The 22,304-nt window shown below is 45.1% G+C and overlaps 1 protein-coding gene across 2 annotated transcripts in view; it reads left to right on the top strand.

Annotated features, from left to right (window-relative positions):
• Positions 1–22,304, top strand: part of IPO5 (importin 5) — an 84,319-nt gene that overhangs the window by 52,137 nt on the left and 9,878 nt on the right. For both annotated transcript variants that reach the window (XM_005287026.5, XM_042843664.2), the window contains exons 22-24: positions 1,928–2,050; positions 3,557–3,776; positions 21,354–21,582. In XM_005287026.5, coding sequence (XP_005287083.2) covers positions 1,928–2,050; positions 3,557–3,776; positions 21,354–21,582 — 572 coding nt within the window. The remainder of the gene's footprint in view (positions 1–1,927; positions 2,051–3,556; positions 3,777–21,353; positions 21,583–22,304) is intronic.

Raw genomic sequence — 22,304 nt, 5'->3', positions numbered from 1 at the left:
AAACTGTGTTCTTTATAGCAGCTATCTCAGCCGGGTGGGTTGGAGGAGCTGGGATTCCTGATGGCTTATCCACCACACGCTGTATTCTGTTGCTAAGTGGTGTCCACACTCTCGCTTCCTACCTTAAGTTTCTTTAGGTTTCCACATTAATCAGGAGATTCACTTACTGGTATTTTATCCCAAGCCTCACTCTTTGAGGGAACTGAGCCTGTATACACTAGATGTAAGAAGAGCTCTATCATTTACCTCAACAGAACGAAGCACTTCAGGACTTCCCCATGGCTTTTTCTCTCAATCGCAGAACTAATGATAGGGCACCCAATCTCCACCCAAACACTGTCTAAATGGTTTTTGGGATGCTTCTTAATCTATTTATGAAACCTCTTCCCCTCCTAGCGTGATTGCCCACTCCACCAGGGCTCAGCCTAGCTGTGGCCTTTCTGAAAAACCTTCCCATCTCAGACATCTGCAGGGCAGTCCTTGTAGTCTTTAGTGCACATGTTTTCTTAGCACTGTGCTCTCATGCCTACTTCCAGCGCTGATACAACTTTTGATGATGCTGTTTTATGGTTTATACTGAATCTATCTCCTCTGTAATTGAGGGTACTGCTTGGGAATCTCTTGAAGTGGAAAACCCATACAGACACTACTTGGAGAGGTAATTTACATGGTACAGAAAGTGGAGTTTTTTGAGATGTGTTCCTATGGGACCTCCACTACCTGCCCTCCTTCCCTTCTGCATCAGTCTTCTCACTGGACTTTCGTGATTGAGAAGGAACTGGAGTAGCTGAGGGTCTCATCCCCTTATATCAGAGCACAAGCATATCTAGAGAATATGTATGAACACTAGAAAAATTCCAGTCAAGAGTTCATGGGTACACACATGTCCTGAAGCAGAGCCTCCTTAGTGGGGCACATCTCCAAGAACTTCAATTACTGTACAAGGTAAGTAACCTCTCCTTACAATTCCCTTTGTACCTTTATTTCATAGTGATTTTAAAAATAATAATTTTTAAAGTAACATGAGTGAGTTAACGTGCATACCAAAGTTTATTTTGGACTTTGGTTATAGCATGGCAGTGCAGAAGTGGCCTGAAGTTGCAATCCCCACTTTCTACTGCAGGGCAGCTTGTCATGCTGTGTGAGATGTGAAAATACTGGTATGCTAGTAGTGTGGCCATCAGAGGCTAGACGCTGTTGGCATTTTGCTTTCTGTCTGCTATGGCTGTAACGAGTAGAATAGGAATGGAGCACTGATTAAAGCAACCATACTGAGAATAATTGAACTCCCAAAAGGAGTCAGAGGGGATCTTGCTAGGGCCAATTCTTCAATCCTCACATAAGTCCCATTTAAGTTGGTAGGAGTTGTGTGTGAAAGTCTGCAGGATTATGCCCTTTAATTGACTGTAATTTTGGAGGGTAAAGATGCACTATGCAGGGGGACAATAAGATGATTCAGATTGTCCAGATTGTTGTAGCAGAAGGAAGGAAGAGCTCGGAGTAGAAAACAGGTTATAATATAAATGTCAGTGTAAAGACTGTTGAGACATCAGGAAGCTATAGGAAAGGTCCTCTTCCAAGGGGGTTGCATAGGGAAACAACCAGATTTGATTCCATGGTGCAAAGTGGCTGATGTCAAAGTAAAATGTTCTGTATTTTTCCACTTTTGATGGTGCATTGTTACTCTCTCACTTCTGCAACAAACCCTTCTGATGTAACATAGTTGGGAACTAAGGTGAAGTAGCTCTGCAGCATAGACACTCCATAGTGGTATAAATCTTTCTGAGTTATTTGTGTCTAGTTATCAGTGTCTAAATTGCTTTGGTTCAAAATTCAGAAGTCTTAATATTTGATATGGTTTCTATCTTCTAAGAGATTGCTGATCAGAAAGGATACTAATGATATTATTGCTATTTTTTCTTCTTAGGATGACAGTGATGTTTATATTCTGACTAAAGTGTCAGATATCTTGCACTCAATATTCAGCAGCTACCAGGAGAAAGTGTTGCTATGGTTTGAACAACTACTACCACTAATTGTCAATTTAATTGTAAGTATCTTGGATTCTTTCCATTTAAATCTGATTTGTTATGGTACATGGATAAGATCTCATGCTGGCATGGCAAATTATTTTTAGAGCACTGAGTGCCTTGTACAAAACATAGGCATGCTCTCCCCCAAGAAATTTATAGTCTAGACAAATACAATCAAACAAATTTGTCACCTGGTGCTTTATCACACAGCAGTGCATTTGTTTTTTTACTAACCCTTCTGTCATAAATTATTGCTGATAAGCTTCACAGAAGTATTTGAGAGATATTTGAAAGAGGAAGTGCACCAGGTAGAAGGAACTTTAATGGAACAAGACCCAAAAAAGGATGAGAAGGGGAGTTAGAGGGAATAGTTAGGCATGAGATGAGGGGGTATAAAATTCCTATATTCAACATAGTCCTCTGATTTCATTTATTAGTCTAACTCAGTGGTCAACAACAGATCGATGGCGATCGACTGGTCAATCCTAGAGGATCTCCCAGTCGATCATGATCTCCGGTGGCTGCCACTAAAGCAGACTCCCTATCCTGGCCCCATGCTGCTCCCGGAAGCAGCCAGTGCAGGTTGGAGGTAGGGGTCTCCCTCTGCGCGCTGCTCCTGCCTGCAAACACCGCCCCTGCAGCTCTCCTGGCTGCAGGGGCGGTGCTTGCAGAAAGGGGCAGAGCGTGAGTCATGTGCCCCTGCCCTTCTCCCCTCCTCCCTTCCCCCCTCTCCCCCCCCTCCCCGCAGGGGTGTGTTGGCCCCTTCCGGGAGTGGTGTGCTGCCCCCGTCTTAGCCTCGCTGTGCCCGCCACCAACCAGGAGCTGCCAGAGGTAAGTGCTGCCCCGTGGGAGGCTGCACCAACTCCCCGCCCTGAGCCCCCTCCTGGAGCCAGCACCCCATGCCCCCGCCTGCACCCTGAACTCCCTCTTGTACCCCAAGCCCCCTCCCAGAGCCTGCACCCCCCCAATGCTCTGCCCCAGCCTGGAGCCCACTCCTGCACCCAAACTCCATCGTAGAGCTTGCACCCCCACCCCTTTCTGCACCTCTACCCCAGGCTCAGCCCAGAGCCCCCCCTCACACTGCGAAATCCCCAGTCCAGAGCCAGTACCCCCTCTCGAACCCTTACCCCACCCCTGTGAAAGTGAGTGAGGGTGGGGGAGAACGAGCGACGGGGGGTGGGGTGGAGTGTGGGGGGGCAGGGTAGATCCTGGGTTGCCCTTCGATTCAAAAAGTGATCTTGGGCATGAAAAGGTTGGAGACCACTGGTCTAACTGCTCTCCTCAAACAGCAAAAGTTACTTTTGATTTTGTCTTTGTGGTGTTGCAATCAGTGTCATTAGAGGAACAAATTCCTCTGTAAAGATTAAATTCAGGTCAACCCATGTAGCACTTGAAATGGAGCTTAAATTCCGCAATTATGAACATTTCATTTTGATATAATCATTCATCTTTTTGTATGCATCATGGCAGTTGATTAACAGTTACATTCTGAGGTGGCTTAGAAATTTTTTTTTTTTATGTAGTGTCCACATAGGCCATGGCCAGACAGACAGTGGGGGTTATGCATTTTTGATGACATCGTAGAGCACTGCAGCCCATCCTCATTCAAATATGCTGAATACTTCCTGAGGCCAATGCTACAGTCAATATGTGACAACAGCCCAGAGGTTAGGCAAGCAGCTGCTTATGGTGTTGGAGTTATGGCACAGTTTGGTGGGGAGAGCTATCGTCCTTTTTGCACAGGTATGTATATTCATGCATTTCTTTCTATTCCTGTAAAACTAACTCCAGAGATTGTAATCCTTATGCTAACCATGAGATTCTGCCAGGAAATACCAACTCCATGTTAATGAATGATCATATTCTCTTATCTCCGGTAATGGAATAAAATGCCAGTGAGTGTTTCGGGGAGGGTGGTGATCAGTATTTAAGAAAAAAAGAGGAAGGGAGAGAAGAGCTGACCTAAGCTATCCAGATTTGTCACATTTTTGTTTGCAGCACACATTTGTATTGAAAAGTGTAAAAGAACGCATTCACTAAGCAACATTTTGCTCTTAAATAAGCACAAGTGTATATTCAATAAAAAACTGACTTGTACACTAACTGATTTTATAGAAGATGGATGCAGCTACATGTGTCTAAAAGCAAGATTGAGCCCTCTGCTTTGTATGTCTGAAGAAGTTGTTCAGAAACATGTAATAAGGAGGGGGCCTTAAAAATGATTGAAGTAACCTGCACTTTCCTCGTATGTGAAGCAGAGGAATCTAACATTTGTGACTTAAAGCAGTTTTAATACTTTATACTTATCACAGGTGCTTTTTTTCTGAATTTCTGCTCTCTAACTCTAGCTGCATTTTGAATTTAGAAGGTTGAGCTACAACTGAAACAATCATAACCAATAAATACTAGCTTCTGGTGCTCTTCACACCAGAGCCAGTTAGGTTAATTTTTAAGGTGCTCTGGTATGGAGAAAGTGGTGCTGTAGTATAGGGATAGTGTGTTTTTGTGTTTCATTTATCAGCTTCTTCAAATATCTGTTCTTAGACAAGACACTTAAATGAAATCTGATAATTCATTGGTTTAGATAACAAAAATAATGTAGTATGGACAGAATGACAATTGGCTCTGAATATTTCAGTAGGAATGGGCCAGAAGATATTTTGCATATCAACTTCACTTATCAACAGACAATTACTGTATAACTTACATCATTGTTCATGAAATTCTCCGTCCTATAGCCCTCAGGGAGAAGTAGTAATGATAAAGAAGTGCCTATAAACTGCATTCTTTCTAATTTCAAGTATTAGAAAATCGTTAAAGGTGGAAGAAAGATATGTGAATCTGTCAGATGACCTTTGTTGTGACCCAAGAATCAGTAAGGAGTGAGTTGGGCGCAGAACCTCCTTGGTCTTAGTTCCAAAACTAAGGAACCAAACTTTCTGCCAAAGGTTCCTTTTGGCTGCCTTTTAATGAATAATGCTTGCTGAAAATCAATAGTATTTCCATATCTTGGACTTTAAATTTTTATTAATCTTTTATCCTTATTCTTTGTACACTATTTGGAAACTGATCCTTTTTGGCAATCAGTCACATCACCCCTGCAGATATCTGGCTTTCCCTTCAGTTTGAGTTGGCCTAGTACAGGGGTCGGCATTCTACAGCACAGGTGCCGATTCTGAGTGGCACGCTGCTGCCCACTGAGAGGAGGAGGAAGGGCCAGAATGCACCACGCTGTGGGAAGAAGGGGGAGGGGGAAGCTTGGCTGCCACAGGATCAAGCTTCTGCCTCCTGCCCCTGCAGGGGAGAGCGGTGGGGAGGGGGTCCCAGCCCCACTCAGCCCCCCCGCCCACTGCTCTCCCCTGCGGGGGGCAGGAAGCAGAAGCTTGGTCCTGCGGCAGCCACACCCCCCCCCCCCCGTTTCTTCCCACAACGTGGTGCATTCCGGCCCCTCCTCCTCCTCCTAGAGGAGCAGAGCAGAGTGCGGCGTGCTGGCTGCTCCGTAGAGCAGGCAGAGAGAGGTAGGGACGGGCCTGGGGGAAGGGGGTGGAACAGGTCATATCCCTTCCTGCCCCCTGCCTTGAGCCGCTCAGGGCAGGGGGCTGGGAGCATCCCTACGAGCCGAGCACCCCAGCCTTCTGCCCTGCACCTCCCCATCCCAACACACACCCATCCCTCTGCCCTGCACCCCCACAGCCCCAGCCCTCTGCCCTGCACCCCCATAGCCCCAGCCCTCTGCCCTGACCTCGAGTTGCCCCAACACCCAGCCTTCTGCTCTCATCTCCACACACACCCCAGCCTTCTGCCCTGAACCTCCACACACACACCCCAGCCCTTTGCCCTGACCTTGAGTCCCCCCCACACCCAGCCTTCTGCCCTGACCTTGAGTCCCCCCCCCCAATACCCAGCCCTCTGCCCTGAACCCCCCACCCAGCAGGCTGAGCAGGCTGGCGGCGTAAGATCAGCATTTTAATTTAATTTTAAATGAAGCTTCTTAAACATTTTGAAAACCTTGTTTACTTTACATACAAAATAGTTTAGTTATATAATATAAACTTAGAGAGAGACCCCTTCTAAAAAAAAAAAGTTAAAATGTATTACCGGCACGCAAAACCTTAAATTAAAGTGAATAAATGAAGACTCAGCACACCACTTCTGAAAGGTTGCCTACCCCTGGCCTAGTATATTTGAGTAGATTGGTTCTTTATTTTTACTTCATTATAGTTCACAAACACTAAGTGTTAGGTATTTCAAGATGTATTAAATACAATTAATTTTAAAATTAATAAGTATGCTGCAGTGGAAAAATCATGCTGTAACTAGGCATAATGAAAATTGTTTGCATAAGAATCTGGATTTCCAAGGATTTAGTATTTCCATAGATTTTTGCTATAGTATTAGAAATTCATGTTTTCAGCTCGTCTCTTTGTAATAAATATTTATCTACTGTTTGGTCCAGACATTGTTCCTGTTGTGGCTTTGGAATTGCACGTAGAGATTTGTCAGACTCCACAACAGATTATGCAGCTGCAGCACCTGGTTTTGGTTTGGACATTTTGGGCCCAAGAGTAGACCAAAGATTGGAATCTGGGAGACCCTGATCAATGGCAGGGTGGTTGTGTTATGGAGAGGAAAGACTCAAGCACTGGAAATTCAAGATGAATAGGGTAGGAGGAGAACAAGGAAAATAGGCTGCAGGGAACAAATCTGGAAGCAAACTATGAAATCAGCAACTAAATATGATCGTAGAATGGTGAGGGGAGAAGCAAGTCCCAAAGCAAGCTGGAATGATATACTCTTAAAAGGTACCACTATATTTAAGTCTGTGGCCCAGATAGGTCACTGAGTTTCGGTTCTAAAATCGGCACATGTTCATAAATAAGGCTACGTTTTAGTCACAGGTATTTTAGTAAGTCATGGACAGTAAACAAAAATTTATGGCCTGTGACCTGTCCATGACTTTTACTAAAAATACCAATGAATAAAACTTGGGGGGAGGGGGCTGCCTGGGGGCCCCATGGGTGCTGGGGGAGGGCGGCCTGGCTCCTTTGGTGGCCGGGGGGGGGGGGGGGGAGTGGGTGGCAACGCATGGCCTGGGACCCCCGTTGGTGCTGCGTGGGGATTGGCAGGGCCGCAAGCTCCCTACCTAGCTCCGCGCCTCTCCCCCAGCAGCAACAGCGTTTGGATGTGGGAAGGGGTTGGGGCACCAGATGAGGTGAGGCAGGCTCTGGGTGGCACGTACCACTTCTGGGAAGCCCCCCAGGTAACATCCCCCTCACTCAGCTGCTAGGCGGAGGTGTAGGCAGGTAGCTCTGCACGCTGCCTCCTCGTGCAGGCACTATCCCTGGAGCTCCCATTGGCTGCGGTTCCCAGCCAATGAGAGCTGCCAAGCCAGCACTCTCCAGCTAGCAGCTGAGTGAAGGGGATGTCGCCGCTTCTGGGGAGGCCCCCAGGTATGTTGCCTAGAGCCTGCCTACCTCACCCTGTTCGGTGCCCCAACCCCCTCCTGCACCCAAACTTTGCTGTGGGGGCCTGAGACTGCAGCGTCTGGTGCGTCTGGCGCAGGGGCTGCCTGAGCTGTCCCTGAGCCAGGCGCACCAGCCGCTGCAGAAGTCACAGAAAGTCATGGAATCTGTGACCTTTGTGACAAACTTGCAGCCTTTTTCATATAGTGTAGTTCTGTTTTGGAGAGTCTGCCGTAGTAGTTTGAAACAGTTGCACCATGAGAGAGCTGAACCTCTGCATGCACTTTAATGGAATGTTAATTTCACATCCTAATGTGACCAGGCTTAAAGATGAAGCCATGACTGCTGGGTATAACTTGGTTTGAGGTGGACTTGACTGAAGAGAGGTATTCGAAGTGAGAATCTTTTCTAGGTTTAGTGAATATATGCAAACAGTGCTGTTCATCCACTCTACATTAAATTAATAACTCCTGTAAATGGTAAAAATATGGGCCTGCCCAAAGACAGTTAATTTTTTAATGTTCATCGCCAAACACTAAACCCTTTCCTGAATTTAAGATTTGCCTGTCTAAAAATGCATTCATTCTCCTATGGGATAACTACTTGTAAGGATCAATGTGTCCAAAAAATTCCATTTTTATTGGTGACTATTAGAATAAAATAAAGGGGGAATACACTGTGGCTCTGGGGAAAGTATTGGTAGGAAGGGTTAATGTCCAGTCTAAAGGCCACACAAAGCTGACACTTCGTGACTATTGGGCATGTGCATTAGGGATATTGAACAGAAATGGGACACGAGATTAAAAAGTGTCACCTCTCCTTAAACATTTGTGACCCAAATATGAACATGTGACGTTTGGTACCTTCAAATATTTGAAGGAGTTGGCTAGAAAGCTATATTTAGACCTATATTACTATTTATACACAACTGATTGAGAGCAATATTTCTAGACTGAAGAACTGATAAATTTAGAGTAGGCACAAAGCTTTAATTCAAACTGTAATAATGTAACATGAACCACTAACAAACAGCAGGCTAGTCCCTGTAGTGCTAAAAGGGTTGTCAGTTTAGTTTCTAAGGATTTTAAATATTGAATCTTGTATCCATTGTCCACAGATTTCACTAGCTGCTTTATTATAATAGGGACTGATTCCAGAAGCAAGTGTAGGCACTTCTGAGGGATTTGTAGAAGTTTAGATAGTCTAATTTAATTGCTTAAGGCGCTATTTTTCTCTAAAATTATAGATCTGAATTACCCCAGGGGTCGGCAACCTGTGGCATGCGGCTCGCCAGGGTAAGCCCCCTAGTGGGCTGGGCCAGTTTGTTTACCTGCCACGTCTGCAGGATCAGCCGTGGTTTGCCGCTCGAGACCAATGGGGGCGGCGGGAAGCCACGGCGGGCACAACCCTTGGGGTCTTCCTACTTTTACCCAACCAGGAAACCTCTTATATTGTTGTTCTGACCACACCTAATGCCTTATGCATATGCTCTTTTCCTTATCTGTACTTCCCCACCCCATGAATATTGGGATGGCCTGTTTTTCATAGTTTGTTTCTTAGTTTCCCCTTATTCTTATTAGCATCTATGCACAACATGTGTCCATAGTAACCTGAGGTCAGAGCAGGATGTTCCATAATAATCAGGTATCTTGTGGTCTTGGACAATTGTCCATTGCAGTCTATTCTTCTGTAACATCACCTGTTGGAACATCTTTTACAGTAATCTTGTAACTTTACTGGCATAGGATTATTCCTAGGTCACCCTCTCATGTCAAGCATTCTTAGCCATACCAGGTCATAGGCTTAAGCTAAAATCTTACAAGCCTCAGACTCTAGGCCTTGCATCCCAGCCGTGCTGTACTTATATACCTAATACACAATCATCATTCCTAAATACTTGTCAATCTTGTACTTACATCTATTTTACGTACATTGATTATATATGAAATAGCATAATAAAGCAAAATAGAGACAATGGATTTCAGGAAGGCGGATTTTGGTAAGCTCAGAGCTGATAGGTAAGGTCCCATGGGAATCAAGACTGAGGGGGAAAAACAACTGAGGAGAGTTGGCAGTTTTTCAAATGTATACTATTAAGGGCCCAAAAGCAAGGTGTTCTGCTGGGTAGGAAAGATAGAAAATGTGGCTTAACCACAAGATCTTGCATGGTCTAAAAGTAAAAAGAAGTCGTCATAAAAAGTGGAAATTAGGACAAATTAGAAAGGATGAATATAGGCAAACAACACAGGAATGCAGGGACAAGATTAGAAAGGCAAAGGCACAAAATGAGCTCAAACTAGCTACAGGAATAAAGGGAAACTAGAAGACTTTTTATCAATGCATTAGAAGCAAGAGGAAGACCAAGGACAAGGAAGGCCCACTGCTCAGTGAGGAGGGAGAAACAGTAACAGGAAACTTGAAAATGGCAGAGATGCTTAATGACTTCTTTGTTTCGGTCTTCACAGAGAAGTCTGAAGGAGTGCCTAATATAGTGAATGCTAGTGGGAAGGGGGTAGGTTTAGAAGATAAAATAAAAAAAGAATAAGTTTAAAAATCACTTAGGAAAGTTAGATGCCTGCAAGTCACCAGGGCCTGATGAAATGCATCCTAGAGTCAGTGGCGTAGCCAGGTGTAGCGAACAGGGGGAGCGATCACCAAAAAAGGCGCCACCCACTGCGGTGCTCTTACTCACCCAGCGGCGCTTTTACTGACAGGGCGGCGCTCCGAATCTTCGGTGGCAGTTCAGCGGCAGGTCCTTCACTCGCTCCTCAGGTCTTCAACGGCATTTCTGTGGCAGGTCCTTTGGTGCCGCCGAACACACCCGGAGCGAGTGAAGGACACGCCGCCGAAGACCCAGAGCGCTGCCCAGTCAGTAAAAGCGCCGCCGGGTGAGTAAAAATTAAAAAGGCGCAAAGAAATTAAAAAGGTGACACTTGTGCTTGGTGGGAGAGCGGCCGCTGCCCTGCTCCCCCCCTTAGCTACGCTAAAATACTCCAGGAGCTAATAGAGGAGGTATCTGAGCCTCTAGTTATTATCTTTGGAAAATCATGGGAGACGGGAAAGATTCCAGAAGACTGGAAAAGAGCAAATATAGTGCCCATCTATAAAAAGGGAAATAAAAACAACCCAGGAAACTACAGACCAGTTAGTTTAACTTCTGTGCCAGGGAAGATAATGGAACAAGTAATTAAGGAAATCATCTGCAACCCCTTGGAAGGTGGTAAGGTGATAGGGAATAGCCAGTATGTATTTGTAAAGAACAAATCATGTCAAACCAATCTGATAGCTTTCTTTGTCAGGATAATGAGTCTTGTGGATGAGGGAAAAGCGGTGGATGTGGTATACCTAGACTTTAGTAAGGCATTTGATATGGTCTCGCATGATACTCTTATCGATAAATTAGGCAAATACAACTTAGATGAGGCTACTATAAGGTGGGTGCATAACTGACTGAATAACCATACCCAGAGAGTAGTTATTAATGGTTTCCCTGCTGGAAAGGTATAAAAAGTGGGGTTCCACAGGGGTTTGTTTTGGGATCGGCTCTGTTCAACATCTTCATCAACAATTTAGATATTGGCATAGAAAGTATGCTTATTAAATTTGCAGATTATACCAAACTGGGAGGGATTGCAACTGCTTTGGAGGATAGGATTATAATTCAAAATGATCTGGACAAATTGAAGAAATGGTCTGAGGTAAACAGGATGAAGTTTAATAAAGACAAATGCTTAGTCCTCCACTTAGGAAGGAACAATCAGTTTCACACATACAGAATGGGAAGAGACTGTCTAGGAAGGAGTGAGTACGGCAGAAAGGGATTTAGGGGTTATAGTCAGTGATGAGCTGCCAAAGTCTTAACAACCGGTTCCCTATAAAAAGTTCTGATTTTAAGGGATGTGCCACAGTATGTATTTTTTGTACCAATAGGGTTACCATACGTCCATATTTTCCCAGGAGGAATTTTTAAATTTAAAAAATTCGTCCCGGACAGTGATTTAAGAACCAAAAAGCCTGACATGTCCAGGAAAATACGGATGTATGTTAACCCTACCTAAAGTTCTTTTCTTTTTAAAAAAGATGGGCCTGAACTAGAAATGAGCTCCGTTTCACGTGTGTGGGTCTCCGTCACTCCCTGGGGGTGTGCTACGGTGACCAGATGTCCCGATTTTTATAGGGACAGTCCTGATTTTTTGGGTCTTTTTTTCTTATTTAGGCTCCTGTTACCCTCCTCCCTCCCCCCCCCGGTCCTGATTTTTCACACTTGCTGTCTGGTCACCCTAGGGTGTGCACATGTGTGGGTCCCAGCTGCTCCCTGCCCCCCTCATTGAAGCAGGTGTGCAGGGTTACTGCCCTGGGAACTGCAGGGCACCAGTGGACATGGGGCTGGCTGCAGACGGGCATGGGGCAGGGCTAGCTGGAGGCAGGGGGTGTGGGGCTGGCTGGAGACAGGAAGGTGCAGGGTTGGCTGGAGACGGGGGGGAGGGGGCTGGCTGGAGGCAGGGCTGGGACTGACTGGAGGTAAGGGCTGGCTGCAGGCAGGGTGTGGGGGTGTGGGGCTGGCTGGTTTCGGGCAGGGCCGCAGGGTGGGGGTGTGTGGGGCTGTCTGGTGACAGAGGAGTGCAGGGCTGGCTGGCTTCGGGCAGGGGGGTTTGGCAGGGGTTGGCTGGAGACAGGGCAGGGGCTGGCTGCGGGCAGGGTGGCAGGTACTCACGGGGAGAGCGGTTCCGAGCAGCCCGAGCAACAGGACTCAGCCCAGGCCCAGCAGAGCAACTGGGGACCTACCAGGCAGCAGCGGGAGCCCCAGGGGTCAGGGGAGCAGCAGCAACAGGGCCAGGTGGAAGCCCACATGGCTCCTGCAGTGCAGCACCCCTGGCAGCCGGAGCAGGAATTACATCACTTCCCGGCCAGAGCCCATCAAAGCTGCAGCGCCTGCTCGCAGGGAAGCGGGTTAATAACTGGTTCTAAAACTGCTTCAAAATTTAACTAGTTTGTGCGAACCGGTGCGAATTGGCTCCAGCTCACCACTGGTTATAGTGGACCACAAACTAAATATGAGTCAACAGTGTGCTGCTGTTGCAAAAAAACCAAACATGATTCTGGGATGCATTAACAGGTGTGTTGTGAGCAAGACACGAGAAGTCATTCTTCCGCTCTACTCTGCACTGGTTAGGCCTCAACTGGAGTATTGTGTCCAGTTCTGGGTATCTCATTTCAAGAAAGAAGTGGAGAAATTGGAGAGGGTCCAGAGAAGAGCAACAAGAATGATTAATGGTCTAGAGAAAATGACCTATGAAGGAAGGCTGAAAGAATTGGGTTTCTTTAGTTTGGAAAAGAGAAGACTGAGAGGGGACATGATAGCAGTTTTCAGGTATCTAAAAGGGTGTCATGAGGAGGAGGGAGAAAACTTGTTCATCTTGGCCTCTAAGGATAGAACAAGAAGCAATGGGCTTAAACTGCAGCAAGGGAGGTTTAGGTTGGACATTAACCACCCTGACAGTTAGGAACTTTAGCTAAACACTGGAATAAATTGCCTAGGGAGGTTGTGGAATCTCCATCTCTGGAGATATTTAAGAGTGGGTTAGATAAATGTCTATCAGGGATGGTCTAGACATTTAGTCCTGCCATGAGGGCAGGGGACTGGACTTGATGACCTCTCGATGTCCTTTCCAGTCTTAGAATCTATGCATCTATATGAGTGGACCATAACACGAAGTACAATGATAAATGGATGATAAAACTAACCGATTGGCTACGCCTTCTTGCCTCTTCCATACTTCCTCTGCTGGGAAGGGAAATAGGCATGGGGCATGTGGCGCAGAAGACAATTATGTTGGCTTCATTTGTGCTGGTGAAGTTCTTTGAGTGATTGTCCCCATGGCTTCTACTTCCAGTGTGCACGCACCCCATATATGTCAGCTCACATTCTTTTTGGCTAGCAGATTGTCTGGGGCTGTGCTTAGACCCCCTTTTGAGCCCTTAGCAGCTTTACCTTTTTACTTCCTGTCTGTGAATGCTGCATCTTTAGTATAAATGATCATAACAGCGGCCATACTGGGTCCGACCAAAGGTCCATCAAGCCCAGGATCCCGTCTTCCAAAAGTGGCCAATGCCAGGTGCCTCAGAGGGAATAAACAGAACAGGTAATCATCAAGTGATCCATCCCCTGTCGCCCATTCCCAGCTTCTGGCAGAGGCTAGGGACACCATCCCTGCCCATCCTGGCTGATAGCCGTTGATGGATCTATCCTCCATGAACTTATCTAGTTCTTTTTTTAATCCTTTTATAGTCTTGGCCTGCACAACATTCTCTGGCAAACTGTTCCACAGACTGACTGCGTTGAGTGAAAAAATACTTCCTTTAGTTTGTTTAAACCTGCTGCTTATGAATTTCACTTGGTGACCCTTAGTTCTTGTGTTAGGAGGAGGAGTAAATAATTATTTACTTTCTCCATACCGGTCATGATTTTATAGACCTCTATCATATCCCCCCTTAGAAGTCTCTTTTCCAAGCTGAAAAGTCCCAGTCTTATTTATCTCTTCTCATACAGAAGCCATTCCATACCCCTACTAATTTTTGTTGCCCTTTTCTGAACCTTTTCCAATTCCAATATATCTTTTTGAGATGGGGCGACCATGTCTGCATGCAGTATTCCAGATGTGGGCGTACCATGGATTTATATAGACGGTATATTTTCTGTTTTATCTATCTCTTTCTTAATGATTCCCAACATTCTGTTTGCTTTTTTGACTGCTGCTGCACATTGAGTGGATGTTTTCAGAGAACTATCCACAATGACTCCCAAGATCTTTCTTGAGTGGTAACCGCTAATTTACACCCCATCATTTTATATGTGTAGTTGGGATTGTTTTTCAATGTTGATTACTTTTCATTTATCAACATTGAATTTCATCTGCCACTTTGTTGCCCAGGCACCAGGTTTTCAGAGATCCTTTTGTAGCTCTTCACAGTCTGCCTGGACCTTACCTATCTTGTAGTTTTATATCTGCAAATTTTGCCCCTTTTGTTTACCCCTTTTTCCAGATCATTTATGAATACGTTGTAATGAACTGGTCCCAGTATAGACCCCTTGGGGATACCACTATTTACCTCTCCATTCTGAAAACTGACCATTTATTCCTACCCATTGTTTGCTATCTTTTAACCAGTTACCAATCCATGAGAGGACCTTCCCTCTTATCCCATGACAGCTTATAAATAACATCAGCTCATAGGATAGGGGAAATTCAGGGCCTTATGGCTGATCTACCTTCTACAGTGTTCCATAAAGTTAAGGTGACTCTTTGGAAGTAACTTGGGGTGCAGCCTAAGATTGTTTCCAGTTTTCACTTAACTGGAAGATTAATCAACTGATTTTTCTTTCCCAAGACCTGCTTTGGGGGGGAAGCTAAATTGCACACTATGGATGTAGTCTGGGCTCTTTCATATGATCTGGATAGCACAAGACTCTTCAGGAGCTCCCCCAGACTGTAGCCTTTGCAGACAGTATTAAGGGTCAAGCTTTTTCCACCCAAAGGTTGTCTATGTAAGTATCTAACTGTCTTAGAATGTGGTAGCTAATGTGAGTGCCACCCAGGCAGGTTAAAGCCTATTCCATCAGGGATCAGGCAACCTCCTTAAGAAGCATTCCTATTTCAGAAATTTGCAAGATGGCTACAGGGAATCAGTCCACACTTTTATCTAGCACTGTTCCTTAGTTGATGCTTCAAGATCAGATGTCCTTTTTGGTAGAGCAGTGCTACAATTTTTGTTTAAATAGGACTCCCAGACCTACCTCAGAATTCTTAGGTAACTGCTTGCTAGTCACTAGAAGAGGAATCCATGCTGAAAATCACTTGGAAGTAAAGTTTGATGGTCTTCAGTAACTAGCTCTTCAAGATGTGTTGTCCAGATGGATTCCACAACTCACTCTACTTACCTGCTTCTACAGAATGCTATAGCTACAGTATGCTGTACTACTGGCAATGGAACTGAGGAATTGTTGGGCCTGCTCCGTTTTTATGCTCTGTGGTGGGGGGCCATGCAAACATCCAAGATGCAGGCACAGTCCCAACAGACACTGGTAGCTAAAAACAATTTGTCATATGTTTGGGGTGCATGTGCACCAGAAGTGGAATTCACGTGAACACAGTTACTGAAGATGACTGTTCATTCTTCAACTAATTGTCCCTATGGGTGCTCCAGTTCAGGACGTGCATTTGCCCATGCACTTTTGTGGGAGATTTTGTCAGCAGCATCCATGGGTCTGCTCCTTCACCCTACACATTCTCGTACTCTGAAGGAAGGGTATATAGGGAAGAGTGGACCCACTGCCACTCCCGATTCCTGCTCAACTGTTTATGGCTCAAGATGGAGCGTTGGGTTTCCACTTAGCTATGTGGGTAACTTGCTAATTTTTTCTTATTTGTTCTTTACTTTAGTATTTTCTTTTTAAAATATTAAGCACAATTTGTGGGGGGTCGTGTCCCTTCTCTTCCTTTTTCCCACAACTTGGGCCTATCATTCAACATAACTTGTTAGGAAACTCATTCAGCATAGGCCTCAATCTGCAGCCTTTCCTAACCAGTTATGCCCAAGACTCCAGGCTTCAAGCACTGTCAGACCTGCCCACAGGGCTTTCTCCTGCAGCAACAGGCATTCTGGCTGCCTCTGCTGTCTTGGAAAGACTCAATGTCCCTTCCAAATGTAAGATCTGCACTGCATTCAAAGGCAAATTTAAGCTGAGGAGGCTAGAGTAAAACTCCTTATAAAACCTTCTTTGAGATCTGCAGGATCTGAGGTGCTCCCTCCCTCCCCCCCCCCCCAATCCTTCCCTGGTACATCAGTTTCAGCTGCTCAGAGCACCACAGTGACCATGGGGGCCCTTCAGAGTCTTCCAGAACACCAAAAAAAGACCCTATTCTCCAGAACAAAAAACAAAAGGAGGGGGAAGTCACCTTCTCAAACTCCATCCTGGTATGAGAACTGTATCTTCTATCCCCCTCTGGAACAGAGACCCCAGTACAGGTTCAAAAGAGTTCTCTGAGTACCTAGAAACCAGCCAGCCAGCAACTAACAGGAGTATCATCGGTACTGGACTCAGTGCCTCTGAAGCATAAGAACTCCTTTAACACCTAGGTGCCCAAGTCTTCAGTACAGTCTCTGGTACCTCCCAATGTGCTGACTCCTGAGGAACGCTATCCAGATCCATTACCATCTAGGTTCCTCTCCCATGAAGATGTTTGGCTCTCGGAAGAGTCTGAATCCCTTCTCATGTTATTGGTCCCTCACTGGCTCCCAGTACCAACACGACCACTGGTACCAACACCTTGCCCTTCTGATGGTACTTGCACTGATTGTTAGGTATCACTTCAGGGTTCCTCCAACTTCCAGTTCTACCTTTCCTCTTTTGGGGTATATCATGAGGAAGACGCTCCCAGCAGGAGATGCACTTGGTAACACTGGCAGGAACGATCTTGGAGTACTACCCCCTTTTCCTTACATCTAACCCCAGTGGACTTATTGGAAACTGTGGGCCTCCTAAGGTGTGCAGTTTTAAAGGATACTCTCATGTCAGAGTGCACATTAGGGAACAGCAACCACCAACACCAAGTCTTATCCCACAGGGGGATTCTCCAGAGGAGCAGGAGCCAGGTGCAGAAGTGGCCAACACCCCCTTCCCACAGATGCGTCTAGTGAGGAGAAGGAATTATCTCCCCTTCCCATGCAGATGATTTCAGGGCCTTCCAGGAATTTATGAAAAGGATTGCAGAGGCCTTACAAATCTTGCTAGAAGAGATGCAGGAACTTCAGCATTTCTTTCAGGACATTCTCCAAGGCAAAATCACCTTGCCCATCAACAACACTGATGTCACCAGCCCATGTAGTGTGGTAAACTCCAGCTACCATACCACCCACTTGTAAGAGGCTTGATGAAAAGATATTATATTCACCCCCAAGGGCTCAAAGTACCTTCTCCCACTGAACCCCCAACTATTTGGTTGTTGATGGTGTTAACAAAAGGAACAGACAACACCATTGTCTAGATCAATGCCGTCTGACAAGGAGCTGAGATGGCTAGACCGTTTTAGCTGGAAGAGTTACTCCTCTGCCACTTTGCAATTCAGAGTAGCCAGCTACCAAGCCCTGATAGCAAAATATGATTTCCCAAAATATTCTAAGTTCTTGCATTTTATTGAACTTCTGCCACAGGACTAGGAGGAGTAGTTTCAAACCCCCATTACAGAAAGCCAGATGATTGCCAAGGCCTCACTCAATGCTGCCAATGCAGCTATGCACTATATAGCTACTGCTATAGTCATGTGTTGAGTTTTTGGTTCCAATCCTCCAACCTACTCCAAAAAGTACAAAACACTGGAGAACCTTCCCTCCTGCGTCTTAAGCTGTTTAGTAACATTACAGACAGGTCCCTCCATTCACAAAAAGACTGCTGGGCATCATTGCAATCCCTCAATGTCTACACACCTGCAGCAAAAAGAAAATTCAGTATGCTGGAAAGGCAGCTCCACAGGCTTGCCCAGTCCACTATAGCCCATGAGACTTGTGGAACCTCTCAGAAAGAAGCCCAGATTCTTTAAGAAAGGGCTATCCTCCAGTTACATAAGTCAGTTACTTTCTCAAAACAGTTGTTTTGACCACTTGGTCAAGAGTCATGACCTGTCTCCCATTTCAGATCATATGTTATACCAATCCCCCCTCAACAGCCCTATGGTGCTCCTTTCCCATTTCCTGCCTGCCTGAGAACTTATCACCTCTGACAGATGGATCCTGGAGGTATTTCCAGTGGGCTGTTCCATTCAGTTCAACTCCCTCTTCCCCATCCTCCCTTTCCATCCCACTTCAGGTACGCTTCTTATGGGGCTGTCCTAAAACAGACAATATCCCTTCTAACTATGGGGGCGATCAAACCTGTTCCATTGGACTTCATCAGAAAAGAAGTACTTCTTAGTCCCCAAGAAGAATGGATGTTGGAGACAGGACATTGAAAACCTTCATCCTCTCGCAGTGTTTCAGAATGGTAACTCTCAGTAATAATTCCCTCTGGATCTAGAAGATTGATTTGTCTCCCTTGATCTTCACGATGCTTATTTTCCTATATATACCCCTCACGCAGGTGTTTCCTTTGTTTTGAGATTGGCAGGGACCACTACCAATACTGTGTCCTATCTTTTTGGCCTTTCCACCACCTTAAGGGCCTTTATCCAAGTTCTCTTAGCTATTGTAGCCCATTGCCATCAGATGGGGATATTTGTCTTTTTCCTGTCTGGATGACTGGCTTTCTGATAGATCCCTTTTTTCTGAAGGTACAGTCAGCAACCAACAAGGCCCTATCACTGTTCCACTCTTTGGGTCTCTGCCTCGATGGAGAAGAGTCTACGATGAAACACACAAAACAAATATACTTCATAGGGGCCACTCTGGACTCCATTACCTTCAGAGCATGCTTTCCCACAGGCAGGTTCGTTACAAAGTCCAGTGTTGTTTTTACAATGTAACAGAGCCTGCACACCACAGCAAAAGGCTTGCCTTCAATTCCTGGGCCACATAGCAGCCTGTACCCTGTTGTAACACTGTTGGCAAGACTACACTCCCATTGTCTTCAGCCTGGTTAAGAGCAGTTTACACATGGAGTAAACAGTTTATCCAATTGGGTATCAATACCCCAGATGGTCCTCAACTTCTCTCAACAGGTGTTGGGGACAAAAAGTCTGTGTGGGAGTTCCATTCCACTTTCAAGACTTTACAGCTTGGGGCAAGTGGAATCCCACAAGAGGCCACTCTAGTCACATTTATCTTTCAAGATCTTTCCTATAGCCATCACCTTGGCTAGGAGAGCTTTGGGCCCTTATGGCTGACCTACTGTACATGGTATTCATCATGACATGGTGACATTACATTCCTATCCTCATTTCCTACGTAAGGTAATCTTCAGAGTTCCATGTTAATCAGGACACTCATCTATCAGTGTCTTGTCCCAGCCCTCACTCTTCGAGAGAAGAAGCTAATCTCCATATACTAGACATAAGAAGAGCTCCAGCTTTTTACCTTGACAGGACTAAGCCCTTCAGGGCTTCTCCTAGACTTTTCATCACTATCACAGAATGAATGAAAGAGGACCCAATCTCCTCCCAAAGGCTGTTTAAATGGGTGTTGGGATGCTTATTAATCTGTTACAATGCCTCAGAGGTACATCATTGTCCTAGTGATTGCTTATTCCACCAAAGCCCAGTCTACCTCTGTAGCCTTAGTGAAGAAAGTGTTCATCTTGGATATTTGCAAAGCTGCAACCTGGTCATCAATGCATATGTTTTTCCAGCACTATGCTGTTTTGCATGCTTCCAGAGCCAGCGTAACTTTTGGTGACTCTGGTCTATGTTCCATACTGAATCCACCTCCTGAGCAGCCTGCTCCATAATTGATGTACTGCTTGAGAATCTCCTGCAGTGGAGCACCACAGGGATAACTGATCAAGGGACAGGTTTAATTAGATTGTAATTACAGTAATTGGACTTCTCAGGTGGAGCACCCACAGGGACAAACTACTGTCTACCCTCCTTGCCCTCTGCTTCAGTCATTCTTTTGGACTTCGTAGTTGAGAAGGAATTGGAGCTGCAGTGGGTCTGCTTTTCCCTATATACCCTTACACTGGAGCATGAGGATATGTAGTACACAAGTGCGGACCCTCAGGCACTGCTGATTACATCTCCAATCAAGCATGCGTGGGCACATGCACATCCTGAAATGTCCATAGGGACAAAACATTTTGAACGCTAGTTACTGTACAAAGTAACCACCTTCTCTAGCCTTTTCAGGCAAGTATATTTCTGCTTGTCATCTGGGTGGTGTAAAATGGATTTAGCAGACAGGATAATTTGGCCCTTCTGAACTTTTTTTATTGCCTATTTTAGGAAGTGCATATATGTAACGTGCATATGCATACACATAACAAATACATATATTCTCTTGCTCAATATGTATTCTGAGTCATCAGGTTTTTAATCTAGTTGAGTGGTTCTCAAACTTTAGCAACCCGAGGACCCCCATTTTGATTTAAAATTTTTCGGGGACTCCCAAGCCCTCTGCTCAGCCCCCACTCCAGCCCTTCCACCAAGGCTCTTACCCCCACCCCGCTTCTTCCCAGCTCCGCTCCACCCAGGCCCCTCCTCTTCCCTGCTTCTTTCCCCTCTCCCCCAAGCGTGCCCCATGCCAGTGCCTCCTGCATGTTGGGAACAGCTGTTCAGTGGCATGCAGGAGGCACTGGGAGGGTGGAGGAGGAGTTAATCGACAGGGCCCGCGTACCTATTGGAGTACCCTCGAGGACTCCCATTTGAGAAATGATGATCTAATCGAACTTTGCCATTTATATACTTTTACTAAGCTATTTTGAGACTGTAAATTTAAAAATAGCTAAAAAATTTCTACCCATTACAAGTAACATTACCACAGCTGAAGGGCTATAGACAATGTTTTATTACTGTTCAGGTTAACTTTGTATGTTTGGCAGCTGACAGTTTCATTGCTTCCCTTGAATAGTCAATCAGTTTTGTGTGCTTTTTACATAGTCAGTACATTTTTTATGCCTTTCACACAGCAACAAGGCAGCGGGGGAGAAATCCTCTTTAAAATGTAAAGATTGGAAAGCCACAAAAAAAGTGGGGAGACTTAAACAGATGAATTATTTGAAACTGCATTTGACTCAATTTTTTAAACTACCCATATCTGAAGTTGTGTGTCTGCAAGAGGTTTAGTGCCCTAGTGTGCAACACTATTGTTGCTCAAGTGCAAGCATTTAACTTGGTTATACATGAGGTTTTTTCCTAATTTTGCACTTTTACAGAGGCCCTTCCATTGCTGGTGAGAGTTATTCAGTCACCAGATGCCAAAACCAAAGAGAACGTCAATGCAACAGAGAACTGTATTTCAGCTGTAGGGAAGATCATGAAGTTCAAACCTGATTGTGTAAATGTTGAGGAAGTCCTGCCACACTGGTTATCATGGCTTCCACTACATGAAGACAAAGAAGAAGCTGTTCATACTTTCAATTACCTGTGTGACTTAATTGAGAGGTAAGGTGAAAATGTACCTTGATATAATGCATAAAATAAGCATACTTGTAGTCTGCTTATTTTTCTTGTACACATTCTCTAATAGTGGGACTTATACTCATTTTTATTTCTCTAGCAGATGTATACACATTATCTTGAACATGAAAACTAATGCCGTTCTTTCATATTCCATTAGTAAGGCTAAGATTTTGTCATGGATATTTTTAGTGAAAGTCACGGACAGGTCACAGGCAATAAAGAAAAATTAATGGAAGCCGGTGACCCTGTCTCTGACTTTTACTAAAAATATCCATGATGAAATCGGAAGGGGTTGGACAGCTGCGGGATCTTTCAGGTGTTCCTGGAGCAGCTGTGTAAGAACAGTGAAACAATGCAAATAGTCCAGTTTTAGAGTACAGTGGTGGTGTCTTCCTTAGTGCAGTTCTGAAGTATTGGCAATCAATGAAGTCCTACAGTGAATTTTAATACTACTTAAATAGGTTCTCTCTCCTTCCAGTGTTGTCAATATAGATATCCAGTCTTGGAAATGCTTATAAACTGTATGAAAGCCCAGAATCTTCTGGAAAGTTTTGACCATTGGGTGATATGTAGACTTCTTTTCAGAGATCACTAGGCAGCCCACAATCTGTGCATTCAGTGTTGACTACTTTATTCTGTCACAAAACTGGGAAAACACAGAGACCTTCAACCTCATGCTGATCAGTGTAAGGTTAGCAATCAAG

Source organism: Chrysemys picta, chromosome 1, assembly GCF_011386835.1.
Source record: "Chrysemys picta bellii isolate R12L10 chromosome 1, ASM1138683v2, whole genome shotgun sequence".
In the NCBI taxonomy this organism is placed as follows: domain Eukaryota; kingdom Metazoa; phylum Chordata; order Testudines; family Emydidae; genus Chrysemys; species Chrysemys picta.
The sequence above is the reverse complement of the archived record's forward strand: the minus strand, read 5'-3'. Positions and strand labels throughout refer to the sequence as shown.